The 18,311-nt window shown below is 41.0% G+C and overlaps 2 protein-coding genes and 1 long non-coding RNA gene across 3 annotated transcripts; 2 read left to right on the top strand and 1 right to left on the bottom strand.

Moving 5' to 3' along the window:
- The first annotated feature begins 10,838 nt into the window (after positions 1-10,838).
- On the top strand, positions 10,839-16,152 carry Sb (Stubble). Its single transcript, XM_064698581.1, has 9 exons — positions 10,839-10,895; positions 11,735-12,295; positions 13,225-13,379; positions 13,456-13,763; positions 14,419-14,812; positions 14,890-15,079; positions 15,178-15,484; positions 15,540-15,689; positions 15,753-16,152. The coding sequence occupies exons 1-9, from the start codon at positions 10,861-10,863 to the stop codon at positions 15,885-15,887; spliced, it is 2,235 nt and encodes a 744-aa protein (XP_064554651.1). The 5' UTR covers positions 10,839-10,860; the 3' UTR covers positions 15,888-16,152.
- Positions 16,153-16,279: 127 nt separating this feature from the next.
- Positions 16,280-16,973, top strand: LOC135439773 (uncharacterized). Its single transcript, XR_010438176.1, has 3 exons — positions 16,280-16,497; positions 16,550-16,764; positions 16,832-16,973. It is a non-coding gene; the product is annotated as an uncharacterized LOC135439773 (long non-coding RNA).
- Positions 16,974-17,047: 74 nt separating this feature from the next.
- Positions 17,048-18,233, bottom strand: Mic26-27 (MICOS subunit 26/27). Its single transcript, XM_064698564.1, has 3 exons — positions 18,078-18,233; positions 17,840-18,013; positions 17,048-17,785 (listed from the first exon to the last, which is right to left on the bottom strand). The coding sequence occupies exons 1-3, from the start codon at positions 18,224-18,226 to the stop codon at positions 17,245-17,247; spliced, it is 864 nt and encodes a 287-aa protein (XP_064554634.1). The 5' UTR covers positions 18,227-18,233; the 3' UTR covers positions 17,048-17,244.
- Between the last annotated feature and the right edge of the window lie 78 nt (positions 18,234-18,311).

The following is an 18,311-nucleotide window of genomic DNA, read 5'->3' on the forward strand; positions in this document are numbered from 1 at the left end:
ATTTAAAGTGCCGCCTATATTACAAAACCGGAGCCCAGCTCTGGTATCTGTATCTCTATGCCTCTGGCACTGTCTACCGTCTCTTTGGCTGCTTAATATGCGTGTCACGTTGCCGGCCATCAAGTTCAAATTGCATTCGCTGTCAACGCATTGCAACATGGTACGTTGCGGCTGCAGCAGCGGCAGCACCAGCAACAGCAGCGGTAGCGGCGGCACGCGTTGAAATTTTGAAATTAACACTCAATGCCTTGCTGCATTGGCCTGGCAACTGGAGCAACTGCTAATTAAGAAATAAAATTTATCAGCCTCAGTGTTGTGCGTGAAAGCTGACAAAAAGGATAACAGCGAAGCAGGCTGCCTGGTTGGCTGTCTATCTGTCTGTCTGTCGGTCCGTCTGTCTGTCTATCTGTCTGGCTGGCCAGGCGAATGACCTGCACAAGTTTTGTTGCATTTTGCATGCCGATAACTCTGTCAGCGACATGCACACTAATTAGTTCACATTTGTGGCATACAGCTGCACACGGCACTCAACTTGGCACTTGTTAACATTGGGCGACGCCGCAGCAGTTGCTGTCGCCTTTGCAAGAAAAAGACAACAAAAAAAAGAACTAAGCAGAGAAAACAACAAAAACGTAGGCAAAAGTGAGTTAATACTCGTATTGTGGTGCCCGCTGTAGCCAGTTTTTCAGCTGTGCTGCAACTTGTGCTCTGGCCAGTAGGCCTGCTCCTGACTGTCAAATGCAAACGCTCGCTTCTACTGGGCATTGGTGTTACTGCTGCTCTTGCTGTTTGTGATGGTGTTGGTGCTGGTGTTGGTCTATGTGCTGCTGCGGTCAGATGCTGGCGAGTTACTCGTAAAGCATTTAACTGCAAAGCTAATGCACTCACACATATACTACTCACACCCATACATGTGCAGTTAATTAATTTCTTTGTTGTTCTCTACGGTAAATCATGCCACATTGGTGTTGGTGTTGAAGCTGGTGCTGCTGGTGTGCCTCTGCCACATGCACCAGTCGTACCGTTTGAGAGATTTCGCAAGCGAGAGAGCATAAGAATGCCACTTAGAAGCTGTCCCGTCCAGTGTCCCAAGCTGTTGTTCTCAGTTGCAGTCTCTTTGAGTCTGTTTATTGAATAGTTACTGCGAGTCTTCGCGTTGCACTCGACGACGAAGTCTTTTGTTGCTGCTACTTGAACTGCATTTGCATATAAATTAGTTTTGATAGCGCTCAACGCTCCGCACCAAAAAGCAAAACAAAGGCTAAACAACTGAGACTTAGACCAAGACTAAGACTAAGGCTAAGGCTTAGGCTATAAAAAAAGTAGCATCCACTAACAGTTTGATGTTTGTTCTTCGAATGCGTTGCGAAAATCAACTTGGGGCCTGGCTAACGGTTCTCATTAAGTGAAGTACAACAGCGACAGCATTTGAATAGCAGCACTTTTAGTGGGAACAACCACCACACACGACAACACAGTGGGGCCGCGACAGACCCTGAGAGAGCCAAAGACAGGATGAAGCGATAAGTTGGCAATAAAAATTGGCAGCACTTTGGCACATACGACAAACAAAAGACTTAGGAAACGAACTTGCTGCAGTTACAGCAACAGCAGTAGCAGCAGCGACAGCAACGGCAGCAGCAACTGAGCCAGTTAATTGTTAATTGTTGACAACTACTCGTTGTATGCAAAACGAAAAGAAGTGCAAATGTACGTTTAATGAGCAGCAGCCACTGGCAGCGCCTAACAGTGGTATCTGTGGTGTTTGTGGTTTTGCTGCTGAGATGAGAAGCTGGTTGCTGGCTGCAGCTGCAGCTGGTTGTGGCAGTAAGTGCAAGGGAATGATTTGCTTGCCTGGCAAGTTGCACAGATAAGAGAAAACACAACGTCAAATTGATGACTAAGAGAAAACAAATGCATGCAGCGCAAAAGGCAGTCTAAATAGTTAACCGACAGTTACCCTTGACAACTCACAGTTGTATAGGAAAAACGGAACTTGAATTCCTCAACGTAAATATATCGAGTTAATTAATTTATTAATTTTGTGTCATCAGTATTTATTTTTAGCTTAGTCCAATTTTATAACTTTGCGCAAACATTCAAATAATTAATTATTGAAAGGCCAATGTGCTGTCGCTTAAAGCAATTTTACCAAACGGTAAATTCGAATTTAATTTCCATTTGACAGAGGTGTTTTTATATAACAAGATAAGCATTCAGTTCTGCCCCTCGACCCACCTCAACTCCGAATGTTCCTCTCCATTTTTAGCAGCTACCTGCACTAACTAGTTCGTTTGGTCATTTGAATTTTAGTAGCCGTGAGTTCTTGGCCATTCTATTTAGCTGGTAGCACATGAAATGCAAATACGTTAGCGCTAAATAGGGTCACAGAATGTTATTTTTTTCGGCTGCACCCTAAACTTAAAGCTTATCGTATTTTTTTTTGCATAAATTCCCGGCTCGCTTATAACGTATATAATTATGCTTTATTTTGTAGAAATTCGACAGAGAAAGGCGAAAACTACAGCCGAGCCGACCTTTGCTGGAAAGGTGAAAAACAATAAAAAGGAAAACTTTAATCGTAAATCAAAATTGTGCAATAAAATAAAAACAAATATAGCATTTCCAGATGAAAAGAAACAAAGGGATAAACATAAAGTTTTAAAACCAAATTAATTAAGACCGAGTCGAAAAAGTGTTGGTGTATTTTTTATTGTAATGTTGGCGTGATCGTGAAGTTATTGCCCCACAAACTCGCCCACAAATATTTACAAAAGTTTATTGCATTCGAAAGAGAAGAGTGAAAATCAATTAAACAAAAATTAAAAAAAAAAAAGTTTATTATCATTACTGGATCATACACGCAGCTATCGGCCGACTTGGTGTTTTACTAACCATGAAAACGTTGGAAAGTGTGCCGATCAAAGAAAATAATTAACGCATTCTGTGGAGAGCGGCACAGAAAAGTGCGAGTGCGTGTAAAATAAAGCAGTGGCCAAAATGGCAGCCAGTGAAAATCACATTTGATAAGCTGCAGCAACAGGTCATTGTTCTTTGCGACTAGTAAAAATCAGATCGTATTTAAGCAGTCCAAGAGTCTTCAACGATATTCAACTATTATTTCTGTGCAGCGATCCAATTACGAACATTTATGGCTGGCAGCTCTACACTTAATTGAAAGACTAGTAAGTAGCAATATAAAATTTTACTTTTAGAATACTTAAAAAAAGAAACGGTTTTTTTTCCAAGAATACAGTTTTCAAATAAGTTTTCTTTTCTTTTTTCTTCTATGTAATACAAGTCCAATCTTAAAAAAGCTTCAGATCTGTTATTCTTTTGTGGAAAATTTAGAAAATTTAAATTTTTTTGTATTTGTTGTAAATTATCTTTTTTATTACCAGCGACAGCTGTTTAATTGAATTATCAATTAGTTTCATAATATAAATCTCTTAATTATGCCCACAGCGAATTTAAAAAGTAAGTCGATTAAATTTTAATTCCAATTTGTTGACAATAATTTGTAAAACTTTATTTTACAAAGCGTAAGGCTTATTAAGCTGAAATTAACATAATCGTGCTTTAACACACAATTATCATCCAATCATTTTTTTAAACGTTTTCACATTCTAAACGTATTTTGTTGCTCAAATTTAATTTGATTGCTTCACTGCGTCGTCATAAAGCCGGAAAACGTTGCGTATACGCAATGCGACATTCTAATTTGCAAATAAACTTTGTATGAGCGCACGACGACCGCATCGATGTTTTGCAATAAAATTGTTTATAAACTATTACACATACATCAGCATAAGCGTGTGTGCAATGCGAAAGCCAGGCATATGCCGCGATTATCTGGGTATTACGATAATAAAACCTGAAGCCATCTCTCGCGTTGTGTCAGTGCCATTTACTAGCTGCAGGCAGGCTGCCTTCTGTCACTCGCTGTTTGTGTGCCCGTCTGTCCGCCCGCCCGTCTGTCGTCTGTCTGTCTGTCGTTTTATTAGCGAAAGTCATCGAGCAGAATAATTGTTGCAATGTGGCTCCCGTAACTCTGCCCCTTGCCATTACCCTCACCGTTCTCCCCCACGACGATTGCAATCAAGGCGCGCGCTCGTAAAACACAATTCCAATTCACTTGCGCGTAAAACGAAATTTTTAGCTCTTATTCAGACAGCAAATTCGAGTGCGTGTGTGAGTGTTGTTTGCTTTTGGCGAATCTTATTGCAGCTCAGCCAACAACTGTGACCATCTTTGGCTTATTATATAATTTCTATAACCATTATTCCATTTGTCAAAATTCGTTTGCTCAAAATTGGCTAAATGCGTTAATATTTTCTTCGAGAAAATTATGAAATTACTTCAGTTGCGGCGAAAGACCTTGGCTGTAACCCAGCACAGTTATATCATAAAAATGTTGTTGTGCTGCCACTGGGAACAGGTGTAAATATCTAAGAACGAGTGGAGAGGTCTAATGTGGTACCAAAACCTCGACTTAATTAATATGTTAATTATGCGAACAGCTACGTGCAAGCCGTTGCTGAATATTCATTAATATTTTTGAGCGTAAAACAACATAATATTCAAAAATAGTGATAGTTTAGTACAATAAACAAACATCAAATTTCGGATACTGTTGGTACAAAATTTACAGATTTACAGAAAAGAGTTTACAAAGAATATATCGCATTGAAGGCATTGTCAACAAATGTGGAATACTATGAAATATTTAATACTTTAATTTTTTTCAGAACTAAGTTAAATTTACAAAAGTACAATACTTTACCAAATCCCAAAAAAATTAATAAAAATTATCATATAATAAAATTAAAACTTAAAAATTGTAATAACAAAATAAGAAAAAAAATGTTTTCAAATGCCACACCTTTATAAGAAAGCAAGAATGTTGCTGTTGAGTCTGCTGGACTAACAGATACTTTTTATTCAGATGCCTTGTGCTCTTTTATTGTTATAAAAACTGCGGAATAATGCGATTGGCCTCAAAAATTCAATTGGGAATATATATTTTAGTCGATTTTGGAGCAGTCTTAAGTAAATTGAGCTGCGCTCTGTATACCTATTTCTAATGGATATTAATTGAGTATTAACTAAAGGTTATTTTTATATTAATTGACTATTAACTAAAGGTTATTTTTACGACAAGGTGTCGGTGTGTAGATGACATTTAGATAAAAATCCAGACTGCAATAAACAAACATATTCACTCTACAAAAATTTGGTTGTATTCAAATTCATGAATTTACACAGGTCAGTCGCTTAGTAAGTAATATGGAAAGCAATTCAAGGAGTGTGCAGCTCTGAGAATTATAAGCAAGTACATTAATAATAACTCTCTTCAGTTGTTGTTATTGTTGTTTGTTTTGTTGCTGTGTCATCAGTCAGGCCAGGCCATTGACATGCAATGACATCACATTTGTACCCGTAGTCGACAGTATAACTACGAAACTATAATTAATATGACCGCACAGCAAAGCGAGCTACGATTACCTGTTTTGCTGAATGAATGAATGAATGAATGAATAAATACTCGTATATCCACATGCGAGTATCTGTCTGCTCGTGACTATCAACGGCCGACATTTAGCAGCAAACCAATAATTATTTGCATTCATTTGACGAGTCGTTTATTATGACGCCTGCGAAATTGTGTGACATAGTTCAAATACCTATATCCACTCAGGTAGTTGAGTATGAATGTGATATAGAATTGTTTTACCCCGTGCAATAAGTAACTCAACATCTGGTCAGCTCTAGCTGCCCGTTCGTCTGAAGTGGCTGTCTTTGCTGTGGGCCCTATTCAATTGACTGACTGAAAATGAGACAAGTGAATGCTGATTGACCCACTGAAACTGGATCGGGGTAGAGGACGATAGGTAATGGGTAGCCGAATGCTCGGGGCGTGCTCGAGCTTTGGCTGTGGGCACGGCAGCAACGTGCATTTCATGCAAATTAACGACAATACCTCTCCCTGGTCTGACTGTTCATTACAAGCATTTAAAGACGTCTATTTTGAAGATTTTCACTTTCAATCTGTCAAATAGTCGCACTCACGAATGGAGACTCGAGTCCCATTGTTCGATTTTTTGGAGCATTCAATAATGAAAAGTGATTGCCGCACGATTTTATTTTACTTAACTCTTAACGTTTCTAAATGCCAAGTGGCCGGCATGAGAAGATCTTGGCAACGGTTACGATGACGATGGAGACGGTTGCTGGGATCTGTTTTTATTTCTTTCTTTTTTCGGTTTGTCAATGATTCGGTCGCACGTGTTGGCCGGGCCACTTCCGTAGCCCACGATCATGATTGATTTTGAGTTAAGTTTATATTTCTCATTGAAATGGGGCCCTTTCATTTAAGGGTCTTTAATTTTCGGTCCATTGAAGCAGGTGCGACCGTTATGATATTGAAAATAAAGTAACTTATTTAGAATAGATTGCCATGAATAAACAGCTCTCTGCGAGGTTAATCAAGCTGGGCCCGCTGCTAGAGCCAGAACAACCAAACGGGCAGACAACTAAATCTATATTAATTATGCTGCCTACGGTTTGAGGGCAAAATGAAATTATAAGAAGCCGCAGAACTCGACCTTAAAACCAGCAGCGTCATGCTGCTCTGCACAGGGTATAGAAAAAAGCAAATATTTGGACAATGGGAACAAGGCAAAAGGTTCCGCCGGGGTCGCTCTAAATGAGGAAAAACGCTGAAAACCAAACATAAACAAACAGACAAACAAAAGAAGAACCAACAGCAACAACAACAACAACAACAACAATAGCAATAGCTGGGCTCTGGGCACTGGCCATTGGGCATTGGGTTTGTGGCCAGAGACGACTGGTGCAGTCAAAGGTTCAAGTGCAGCGATGCCGTCAGGTTGCATAGCACGGGCCCGGCCATTAGCCGAGGCAGGTTAATAAACCAGAGACACTCGCCAGCCAAGTGATTTATGCATGTGGCCCAGACTATGACACCTAACAGCTTGAAAACGTGTTGCTTTTATTTGGGCTCACTCTTCAAGTGGAAAGCGCATGCAAAGCGATGCCCAACAATGTTGAAGCATCCATCGCTTGACTCTGTTACCTGATGGGCTCACGTTGCGTATGTGTGATGTCTGTTAATGTTGACGCATATAATTGATTAATGTGCCGCGTTCAAAGTTGCAGCTCAACAAACAGGCGCCAGGTGATAGCTAAACAGTGATAGCCGCAAGTTAACGGACAGCTGAGAAATGGGAAAATTCAATTGGAACGCAAATTTAAATAAGTAAAAGGTTTATATCCGCTAGTCCAGCCAAATAATTAGGAATTGTGTAATCAATCAATGCGATCTATAATATATGAAATTGATTTAAAAACACAACTATATAAATGCAATTTTTCAATTCAATAATTTTTATTATTCCATAACTTTTCGAAATAGTGTCGTTAAATGTGTAAAAAAAATATTACTTAAATATCCTAGATGAATACCTCAAAACTGCATTAAAGGATTATAAATACTAATAAAATAATGTTAAAATAACTTATTAAACTACAGATTTTTTATGACAGATTTAGTTTGTTTTTTTATATAATCGTTATCGAAAGTCCAACAAATTTTTGTTTATTTAAAAAGAACTTGCAGAAAATCATTCTTTAGGCTTAGGTTTTAATATAACTTTTGAACATATTCCAAACATTCCTTCAGTTTTGATTTAGTTAATAAAATTTATTGGTATACATGTCTCTTCATTGTAAATAAAGTCTTATTCTTTTATTGTTCCAATTAGTCTCTACCGACATATCATTTATTAGCGAGATTATAATTTGTTCCAAGAAATATCGATGCTGATTTATAGGTACAATGATTTCTATTGCTCACTGTTCTGATCAATTGGGGCCGTCGTCGTCGTCGTATCAGGCCTCTGGCCATGTGTGTTTCACATGGAGAAGCCACTCAAAAATTGTGTTTACGTTACGCGCTGTGATTATAACAAGAGAGTGGCTCAAAAGATGCCGATGCCGATGCCGACGTCGACTTGTAGATGGACATGTGCTATCTAACGTATGTGATAGAAGCCCCGTCTTGAGGCTCAGCTGCGTGTCTGGTATAAAGCTAATGCTGCTGTTGTTGTTGTTGTTGTTGTGGTCGTGTGATCCAGTTGTTTATCTTTTTCATTAGCCTGGGCGGCCTGTCATCTAAGCCGTCGCCTGTCGATCGTCTGTCGATTGACAAAACGCCTACCGGGCAGGTTGGCCCGGCAGCCCACCATTTACCAAACGGGCTGTGACTTTTCCACACTTTACAGCACGCCAGACTCAATCGAACCTGCAACTGCAGCTGCAGCTAAAGCTGAAGCTGGAGTTGGCAGCCTTCGTCTTCGCCTTTGCCTTCGCCTGCGCCTGCGCCTTTGGAGTTAAGAGACTGACGCAAATTGCGCAATTCTTATTACAATTACTTGGCAACTAGCTGCCTATTGCAACATCGGCTGCGATCCACACGTAGTGTATACCTCAATCGTTGGCCTGTTCCGGGCACGTCAGTTTGTCAGTTGCTGTATTTTTCTAATACTTTGTTGAACAAGAACAAAAAAAAAAAAGAAAAAAGATTTTGCTACAAAATTATTCGGCCTTTGGCTTGGCTAGCACCGGGGTTGGGGTCTGGTTCTGTCTGATCGTTTGTCAGTCTGTGGCTACCCGTCTTTTTTCGTTGGGGTCTCTAAAAGATAGTCATTAGCACAAGAGATTGCTTTTGCTACGGCTGCCGCTTCTGCTTCTCAGGGGTTTAAACGGGGTAATTACCTTTCGGGTCTCTCTGTTAAAACAAAAATAAAAAACAAAACGACTACTAAAATAAGCAAAACAATAGCAACTTAACTGATCATTTTGTTGAGGAAATGAAAACGTAACGAAAATAATTTGCAACGGTTCAGGCGCTCAATGGCTCATAACTGGCGTGTGGCAGCCCACAGTTCCCATCGCCGACCGATCGACCGACTGACCGACCCGGTGCCTGTCTTTAAAATAAAGTTATTAGAGTGAAAATTACGATTGGCGTTTGGCGTCTTAAACTGTTATCGATTGAGTAGCCGTTGTGGAAGTCGGAAGCGTTTGTTAGCCTTTCTGTAAATAGATTCGGAGAGATCAAATACTGAAATTAAAGTCATTCGATCTCAATTTCAGTTTCAATCATCAGCTGCTTATATCTGCTCGCAGATGACGTGCAGAAATATTTGGGTTCCAGTTTTCAAAAGATTTGTAATTATCATTAACGTAAATGCCGGGCATTAAATTGTTGAGACAGACCGATAAACGGGTTTTTGGCCATATTTGCGATAAGCGTTACCATCAATCCAAGCCTTTCCAAGTGTGTAAATAATTTACAGTAATTGCTAGTAATCATAAAGATTTCAACACGGATTTTGATGGATACACATAGTCATAACAAGTTGATGTTTTTACTAAACTAGGTCAAGTTTAGAATCATTAACTGCTAAGTGCCTTACCCCAATTTATTAATGTAATTTGTATGTAATTCGGTTAATATTAAGACTAGTGACAGACAAAAAAACTCATTTTTCGGTCTTTCATTGGCATATAGTTGAATAAAGTATTACAGGCCTTATTTTTATAATTCACTTGAATTTATACACTTATGACCTTTTGTCCTCCTCTTTGTTTCTTAATTGCGGATTGCCCTTATGCGCGATGTTTGTGATTTTCATTTACAAATTGTTCATGATCAAGTAACAATAAAATAATTTCGTTTATTTCTCTTCACTTTTAAATTTATTTTTATCCCAATGTATGCTTTGCTAAATTAGCGCCTTTGATTGCGATTTTCATATAGTCGAGTACAGCTTTAAGATATATACTTTGTATGTACTCATATTTGAAATATAAACTTTATAAATATTATCTTGATCACAAGGTTTCGTAAACAATATCTTGATTATTATAGTACTAGCGGGTTTACGCCGGTCTTGCCGTGTTCTAGGCCAAATCGCTGAGACACGTGTTCATTAAGTTCTTATTTAGAGCTCTGAAAATAAGTTTGAAGCAAATCGGACAAAACTTAAAGCTTCACCAAAAAATCGGAGAATCGCACTTTCCACCGAGAAAGCTTTGATTTTGCGTGAAACACGTCTCAAATCATTTTTCATATAGATCCACGGAAATGAATTTGAGCGCGAAACGACACCCACCAAATCTTTGACCACCATTTCCACCAAGAAAGAATGATTTTTTCGAAAAGTGTGAAACACTCCAGAAATGAATTTGAACAAAGATTTTTGAAAATGTGTTAAAGGCCGATCGGATATTAATCAAAAAAGTTTCGTACAAACGTTATCCTTCATCCTTCATCACATAATCCTAGCTTTAACGGCTTGGGCTGTGCGCTGTTCACCAATCAGTGAGTTAGTCAGTCAGCAGGACAAACAGTTTTATATATAAAGATAAGGCATTAAAAGATGTTTTTATTCCAAATATAATATGCGTATATGGTACACTCAGCATCGTAGCAACTGCATTCCCCATCGATTTAATCTGCAATATTGCCGCAATCTTTATACGATAAAAACTAGAAATTGCGGAACCGCTTTGGTAGGCTTTGCATTGGTGGGTGGGCGTGGACCCAGGGCCAAGTGCAGCTCTTGCACCGCATGCATGACCAGTCATATAGAAGTATATACTTATAGTTATCCACTAATTATAGCCCGACAATATACCACTCAACTTTCGAGAGCAAAAAAAAAAAATAATAATAATAAAAAATCAAAAACGGAAAAAAATAAGCTAATAACAAACCTTCGCTTCTTCTTCACTCTACTCCATGACTCCAGACATGCGCCCGGCACGTTACCGATGAAGCAAACAACTTTAATCAGACACAGACACAGGTAAGTTGTCAACCTAGGACTGGGGTTGAGGTGGCGGTGGTGGAGGCAGTCTATGCTACCAGTTTGGGTTACAATATGAGTGCTTGTAGGGAGCTAATATGATTATTATACTTGTATTTGTGGGTGGCTGCGCGTGGGGCATCAGCCGAGACGCAAACATCTAATTTGATGGCGTGTGCTCTGTGTGGAATTGAGTAAACTTTTAATTAAAATTTCAAAATGATTCCGCTTTGATGAGCTCTTGGCCTGGCTGGGGGATGCACGTCTGACGTCTGACTTCAGTCGCTTTTACTTGCCACAAGATAAAATTATTAATTGTAGCATGTGTCGTCGGTTGTAAAACATATATTCGTGCGATCACAATAAATTTTTTTTTTTTTGCTACTATATTTGTTGTTCGCGTTGTGCCAAAACAAAAAACTGATTATGAGGCAAAAGTGAAAAGTTGTAATTAAACCAGTCACTGGCTGGTGTTGCAGTCTAGCAAAAACTGCAACAACTGTGACTGCAACAACAACAACGGCAACGGCACACCACAGCTGGCAATCATAAAGAGTAGAAATCGCTGAGGCGACGTGCCCGTTTTTTAGTTGTAGTTGTTGTGGTCGTTTTTATTGTTGTTGTTGTTGCTGTTGTTGCAGTTGCTTGGAGTGCCCAACATGCGACAAGTGCACTTAATTAGTAGGGATCAGAAGGAAAAGAGGAATGCGGTGGGGAGGGGGAGGGGGAGGAAGGAGGGTCATCTGCAACATGGCCAGTGTTGTGTGCACTGTTCTAGTGTAGTTCCGGCAGGTAACATGTCTAATGCTAAATTGCCCTGTTATTTTCTTTTTTGGCAGAACCGCAGCCCCGAAGATGTGGCCCAAACAGCGTTGGCTAGTCAACAGAGCAACTGCAGCGATACCAGCGAGGAGCAGACACCAAATAGTAGAAGTATTATTAGTAGGCTTAATCTTAGTCAATTGCCTTGCCTCAGCGACGGCGGCGCTTATCACACCACCAGGCAGTAGCAGGGGGAGCGTCGGCAGCAACAGCTATGATTACGAGTCCACAAACGAGGATGACAGCACATCCTTGCCCAGTTTCTATCGCAGTCCGCATCGACTGGACGGCTACTATACGCCAGCAGATCTACAGCGCAGCCACAATTTCAAGATAAGCCCCAAGCCGTGCTCCTTTGGACGCATTGAGGGCACCTGCATGTTCGTCTGGGAGTGCATCAAATCCGAGGGCCAGCACGTGGGCATGTGCGTTGACTCGTTCATGTTTGGCTCCTGCTGTGCCCACAACTATACCGACAACATTGTATTGCCACACACCGCCTTCTCCTACACGCGACCCACCAAGCCCCTGTCACTGCGGCCCCGACCGCCACCGCAGCCGCACAAGCCGCTAATCAGGTGGGTAAACAAAGGCATAATCTAACACATTTTCTTTGAAATTTACATATTATTGGCTTGAGAGTTTTCCAAATTAATTTCTCCACTAACAATTTTAATTTGTACGGCCGCCAAAAGACACACGTTTAGAAAGCGGGGATTTAAAAAAAATAAGAAATGATGGAATGTCATATTTGGGTTAGTTTTGTTCTAGATTTTAGTGAAATATTACTTTGAGAATATTTTATACCTCGGTCTAAACTCTAGTACCGAAATACAAAGGGAAAAAGAAAATGTCGAAATTTTAAGATTTGCAACATTAATACAAAACAAGAAAGTAAGGATACATTCAGATATATTAGAAAAGTGATGCTCGTAAATACTGAGAATCTCGGTTTCTTCCTATAGTAAAGCGATCTTGATAAGACTTGACAGACAAAAAAGTTCTTCATGCAAGAATTTAATTTGTAATCAATCGTTCCTATGGATGCTATATGATAAAGTGGTCCGATTTTAAAGATCCGGTCGGTTTCGTCATATGTACTATCTGCAACAGAAAGAACTACGCAAAGTTTCGGGACGATAGCTTTAAAACCGAGAGACAAGTTTGCATAGAAACAGACGACGGACATGGCAACATCAAATTCAACATTTGTTGACAAAAATTTGTTAAGACTTGTTAAAATGTTTGATTAAAAAAATTAAATTTAGTTGTAGCTTGTACTTATTAAAAAGAAATAAAATCGAAATTCAAGATCTATATCTATATCTCAAATCTGAGATGGTCAAATTTAGAGTTAAAACCAACAATGTATGGCTTATAGGCTTTCATATTAAAAACATTTTTTCAGAGACACTTGAATAGTTTCCACAAATATCCGTCAGTCTAAAAACTCGACATCTACAATTAAATCCTCAGATAATAGCAAATTGTTGTTGTTTTTATGCAGCGGTATGACAACCATAGAGCGTCCACATGGTGCCGGGACACTGGTTATTCGTCCTTCGGGTCCGGTACATCAAGGCACTCTGTCCAGGCCGCATCCGAAGCCGACGACGCCGCCAGATTTGCAGAGTGCGGCTAGCCAGGCGACGGGCAGTTCAAGTGAGTATAGGATGGCGCCTCTTGCATTGTTATGAAAGACTTATGGACTCAAAACAAATAATAATTACACCAACAGATAGTATTTGGCATACATCAACGCACCAGCAGACGCTGCAGCAACAGCCACAGCACCATCACTGGCACATGACCACCGAGCCAAGCTTTATTACCAAGCCGCGACCCACCGGCTGGACCAAGCCCGGCATCGTCAATTTGCCAGCGCCCATGCGCCCCTCCAAGCCGCCAAAGCCCACAAAGAAGCCGATTGTCTACGAGCGGCCACCGCCAACGCCGCTGCTGACGACGTCGTCGTCAACGACAATGATGTTGCCGGGGCAGACGAGTCCGAAACCCAAGCCCAAACCTATACCGACCAGGCCTCAGGTATGTAAATACGCGTCGTCCATCTCGCTGTCTGCTTGCCACAATTCTTCATTCTGTGCCGCACTCTCTGTGTGTGTGATGCATTGATGTCGAAAGCGAAACAAACAAGCGACGAGGTCATTTACTCCTCGATCAGCTCGGACTCCCTAATGCTCTCTGATGCTCTGACTGGGGCCGTAGCAGGCCACAGCCTTGGGGGACATTTTATTGTTTGCACAAAGCTGATGTAAGATTTGTCTGGCGACGATGCTGACGTAGTCGAGAGGTTCGTCTCTGGGGTGTGTTGTTGAGCCCTTGCTGGAAAGGATTAGGGTATCAAAAGAGTGCTTAAACTTATTTGATTGAAAAACCCTTTCATGCTTTAACAAAAAAATATAAAACAGCGATTATGTAAAATAGATCTGACAAAATTAAAAAAAAAAAGTAATTAAAATCATATTGAAACTAAATCTAGACCCCTCTGAAAATTGCATACATACATATTTGTATTCATTTATGGAAAGGGTATTCAAACGTCGAATTGCATGATTCACAATATGTTGGCCTCCGCAGAGATTTAGCAGTGGAATGAAAAATTGATTCTTTGCATGTGAAATATTTTAAGCTCCTTGGGTAACTATTAGCATAATGTTTACCACTATTGGCTACCTTCCAGCTGTTGCCGGGCACATCATTAGCCACGTCCTCCTCATCAACGGCAACAAAAACAACAACGTCGAAGGGCACAACTACAACAACGACCACAACAACAACCACTACGAAACCCACAAAGCCCTACCAGCGGCCCACCACAGTGGGCACGACATCAACATCCACATCCACATCAACAACAATAACGGCAGCAGGAGCAGCAGCAGGAGCACCAGCTGCGGCATCAACCTCGACCAGACCGCGTCCGAATCCAACATCGCAGCAGCCCACACGCCTGCCTATAGTACAGCAGCCGGCAACGGCGGGCATTGAATCCAATGAGATAACGGACTCCTCCACACACGATGCCGGCACAGCCATGCTGGGCCATGTGAAGACCATTTCGGCTGCACGAAGCGGTAAGTTGGAAGTACAGCCACGCCCAATGCATTTGACACAATCCAACTTGTTGTTGCACATACATATACATATGCAGAATGCGGAGTACCGATGCTGACGCGTCCAGAGACGCGCATTGTGGGCGGCAAGAGTGCGGCCTTCGGTCGTTGGCCCTGGCAGGTGTCTGTGCGACGCACCTCGTTCTTTGGCTTCTCCAGCACCCATCGCTGCGGTGGCGCTTTGATCAACGAGAACTGGATAGCAACGGCGGGGCACTGTGTGGACGAGTGAGTAGCAACCACATACAACTGACTGCAATTTCCGCTATAACTGAGCCCTCACACTCTCTCCCTCTCCTCTTCACTTTCTCTGTCTCTATTTGCAGTCTCCTCATATCGCAGATACGCATACGCGTGGGCGAATACGATTTCTCACATGTGCAGGAGCAGCTGCCTTACATAGAGCGCGGCGTGGCCAAGAAGGTGGTGCATCCGAAGTACAATTTCTTTACGTACGAATACGATCTGGCGTTGGTGAAGCTGGAGCAGCCGCTCGAATTTGCGCCGCATGTCAGTCCCATTTGCCTGCCCGAAACGGAGAGTCTACTGATTGGCATGAATGCCACGGTCACCGGCTGGGGTCGCCTCAGCGAGGGCGGTACGCTGCCCTCGGTGCTGCAGGAGGTAAGTGGAGTTATCACACACACACACACACACGCACGCACTCTCACATCTGCTCATTCATTAGGTATCGGTTCCCATTGTGAGCAATGACAATTGCAAGTCCATGTTTCTGCGCGCCGGTCGCCAGGAATTCATACCAGACATCTTTCTATGCGCTGGCTATGAAACGGGCGGCCAGGACTCGTGCCAAGGCGACTCAGGTGGCCCCTTGCAGGTAATTAAATCTCATATTAATCATAAATTGTGATCGGTCTCAGGCTATTCTTCAAAATTGCAGGCTAAATCCCAGGATGGCCGCTTCTTTCTAGCTGGCATCATTTCCTGGGGCATTGGATGCGCCGAGGCCAATTTGCCGGGCGTCTGTACGCGCATCTCCAAGTTTGTGCCCTGGATACTGGAGCATGTCAGATGATAATTATCGTGCATCATATACATCGTGCATGCTCAACTCTTGTTATTGTTTTAATTTATTAGTTGTCTATCTATAAGTTTGTGTGATTTTAATTTAAACGAATCTTAAGCTTAGTTAGCTTCAATTTAACAATTTGCATTGACCGAACTTGTGCGAAATTCGCCACGCCCCCACACACTTAGTCAAGCCCACTAAGTTAGTCTAGCGAAAATTGTTTGTAGGCTGATCTTAACTTGTCTAACATAATTCGAATCGTACTAAATGATATAATGGCATCGATATTTGTATATAGAGGTAAAAAAAAAAAAACAAAAATAATAGAAAAGTCATTTTCATTGTGCAGTTGTTGGTATTTTAGTCTAGGCATTAACAATTAACTAAATCTATATAATTTATAAACAAATTGCATACAAACATCATTATGTTGTATCTTGCCCAAAGAACAAGTTTATTTATAAAGATGAGCTCAAATAAATATATTGAAAATATTGAGAAAAAGAAAACGTTCAATTAACAATAATGTGTAAAAGATAAAAGGTATGAACAAGTTTTTATATTTTCTTCAAAGTTGGATTAAATGGAAGAAAACATTTCAAGCAATTTTTTAAAGGTAAACTAACTCCTATATAAAACAACATGGATCTGAAAACGTTGTACAGCAGATATATGAACAGAAAAATACTTAAAATATATCAAAGTTCCCAGCGTGATCTCTATTCCGATGCTGTCTAGACTGACGACCATTGCCGATTGATCTGCCCTCGCTGCGACAATTACAATAATATAGCACACAGCAATTATGCATTATCATTATTACAATCTTCAATTCAGACGCTTCAGTTCGGCTTTCTGTGGTCTTCAGCTACCCAATGGACAAGTGCGTAAATGATGTACAATTGCAGCTAACGGCAGCCGCAATTTCGACTCATTCATTAACTTTTCAGTCAGCAGCATGTACAGCCTCGGGGTTATGGGAATGATTGGCACAATCGTAGCGATGAGTACGGCTGGGGGTAAATCGATATTACATGTTCCCAGCAGAGTGAATTTCACTTTTGCCAAGTTGACATTTGACACCAGTTGAATAATAAATCAATGGCCAACAATGGGAATGAAATTGGCGCAAGATTCTGCCACAGTTGTAAGAAACACAAATTGGATTTCACTTTTGACACGCAACTTTAGTTTATTGCAGGCAGCAGCCGACAGAATCAATAGAGAGAACTGCTACGTAATATACAGAGGAATAATAAAGATCAGAAATATAGATGTGGGTTTAAAAAAGTAAAATTTGACTAAAATCATAACACATCTGAGCGTTCGGTTCGTATCGCTGGTAATTGCATGTCGCTAATGTTTACTTCTTTTTTGGGAAGATCGTTTCCTTTGCCTCGTCAAACAGGTCTAGGGCCAGAAACTTGAGCTCCTTTAGCGTTGTGGGGAACTTTTGGATTGGCTCAATTGGTATCTCCTCGCCAGGCTTCACGCCTTTGATAAAGTTGTAGGCAACGGCAAAAATCTTGCGCCCCTCGTACAACACAATGCGCACATTCTCCTCCGCCTGGCGTGGATAGCATAGGGATGCGACGGTGCCAGCACCAATTGTCGTATATACAACCTTCTTGAAGAATCCGCCACGTGCGGCAAATATAAAACCAGCGAGTCCACCCATTACAATGGCGCCACTGCGATGCATCGAATTCTGTGGCTCGTTCAGAAAATCGATGGATCGCTGTGTATGGTTCTTTGCAGTATTATAATATTCGCTCACAACGGCAGTTCTTTCGCCCACTGCCTTGTAACCGTTCTGCATTTCCAGGCGTACATAGCGAACGCTTTTCTCTAGACTCGTTTGCAGCGCAGAATCTTTCGGCTTATGCTCTGAACGTTTTTCTGGCCTACAAGATAGGGAAAATAAGTCAAGAGTTTCACAATTCACTCTAATCACTTACACTGGCTTTCGCAAGGAGCCGTAAATGGGCAGTTCACTTGGCTTACAGACAAGCGAGTTGCTCGCTGATTGATTTTCTGGAACCGGCGCGACAGCCACGGCGGCGGCTATCATTGATGCTTTGCGCAGCATTCTTTTATTTAAAGTTAGCCTATGTATGAACTTATCGACGCGTCTGCAAATTTATCGTTATTTATGTGACTGAAATTTATAGTTTGACAAAATTGTATGCTTTTTACCTCAGTTTGTTTGATACATTGCGTAATGTGTCAGCGGCACGGTACGATTGCTTGACCGCGGCATAATGTCGGCAGTTGCACAGCTGTTTGGTGATTGACTGCATCTGGCAACGCTGATACAAAACAGGTTCGTTCAAATAAAATTTCATAAATACCAAAATTGCCGCAATTCTATAATTAAGTAATTGATTAGAACTATAACATTATTTTAGATCGAATTTTGTTAAAATAAAA

The sequence above is a fragment of the Drosophila montana genome, unplaced genomic scaffold, assembly GCF_035044405.1.
Source record: "Drosophila montana isolate Dmon_TW-CO22-7 unplaced genomic scaffold, ASM3504440v1 contig_779_1, whole genome shotgun sequence".
In the NCBI taxonomy this organism is placed as follows: Eukaryota; Metazoa; Arthropoda; class Insecta; order Diptera; family Drosophilidae; genus Drosophila; species Drosophila montana.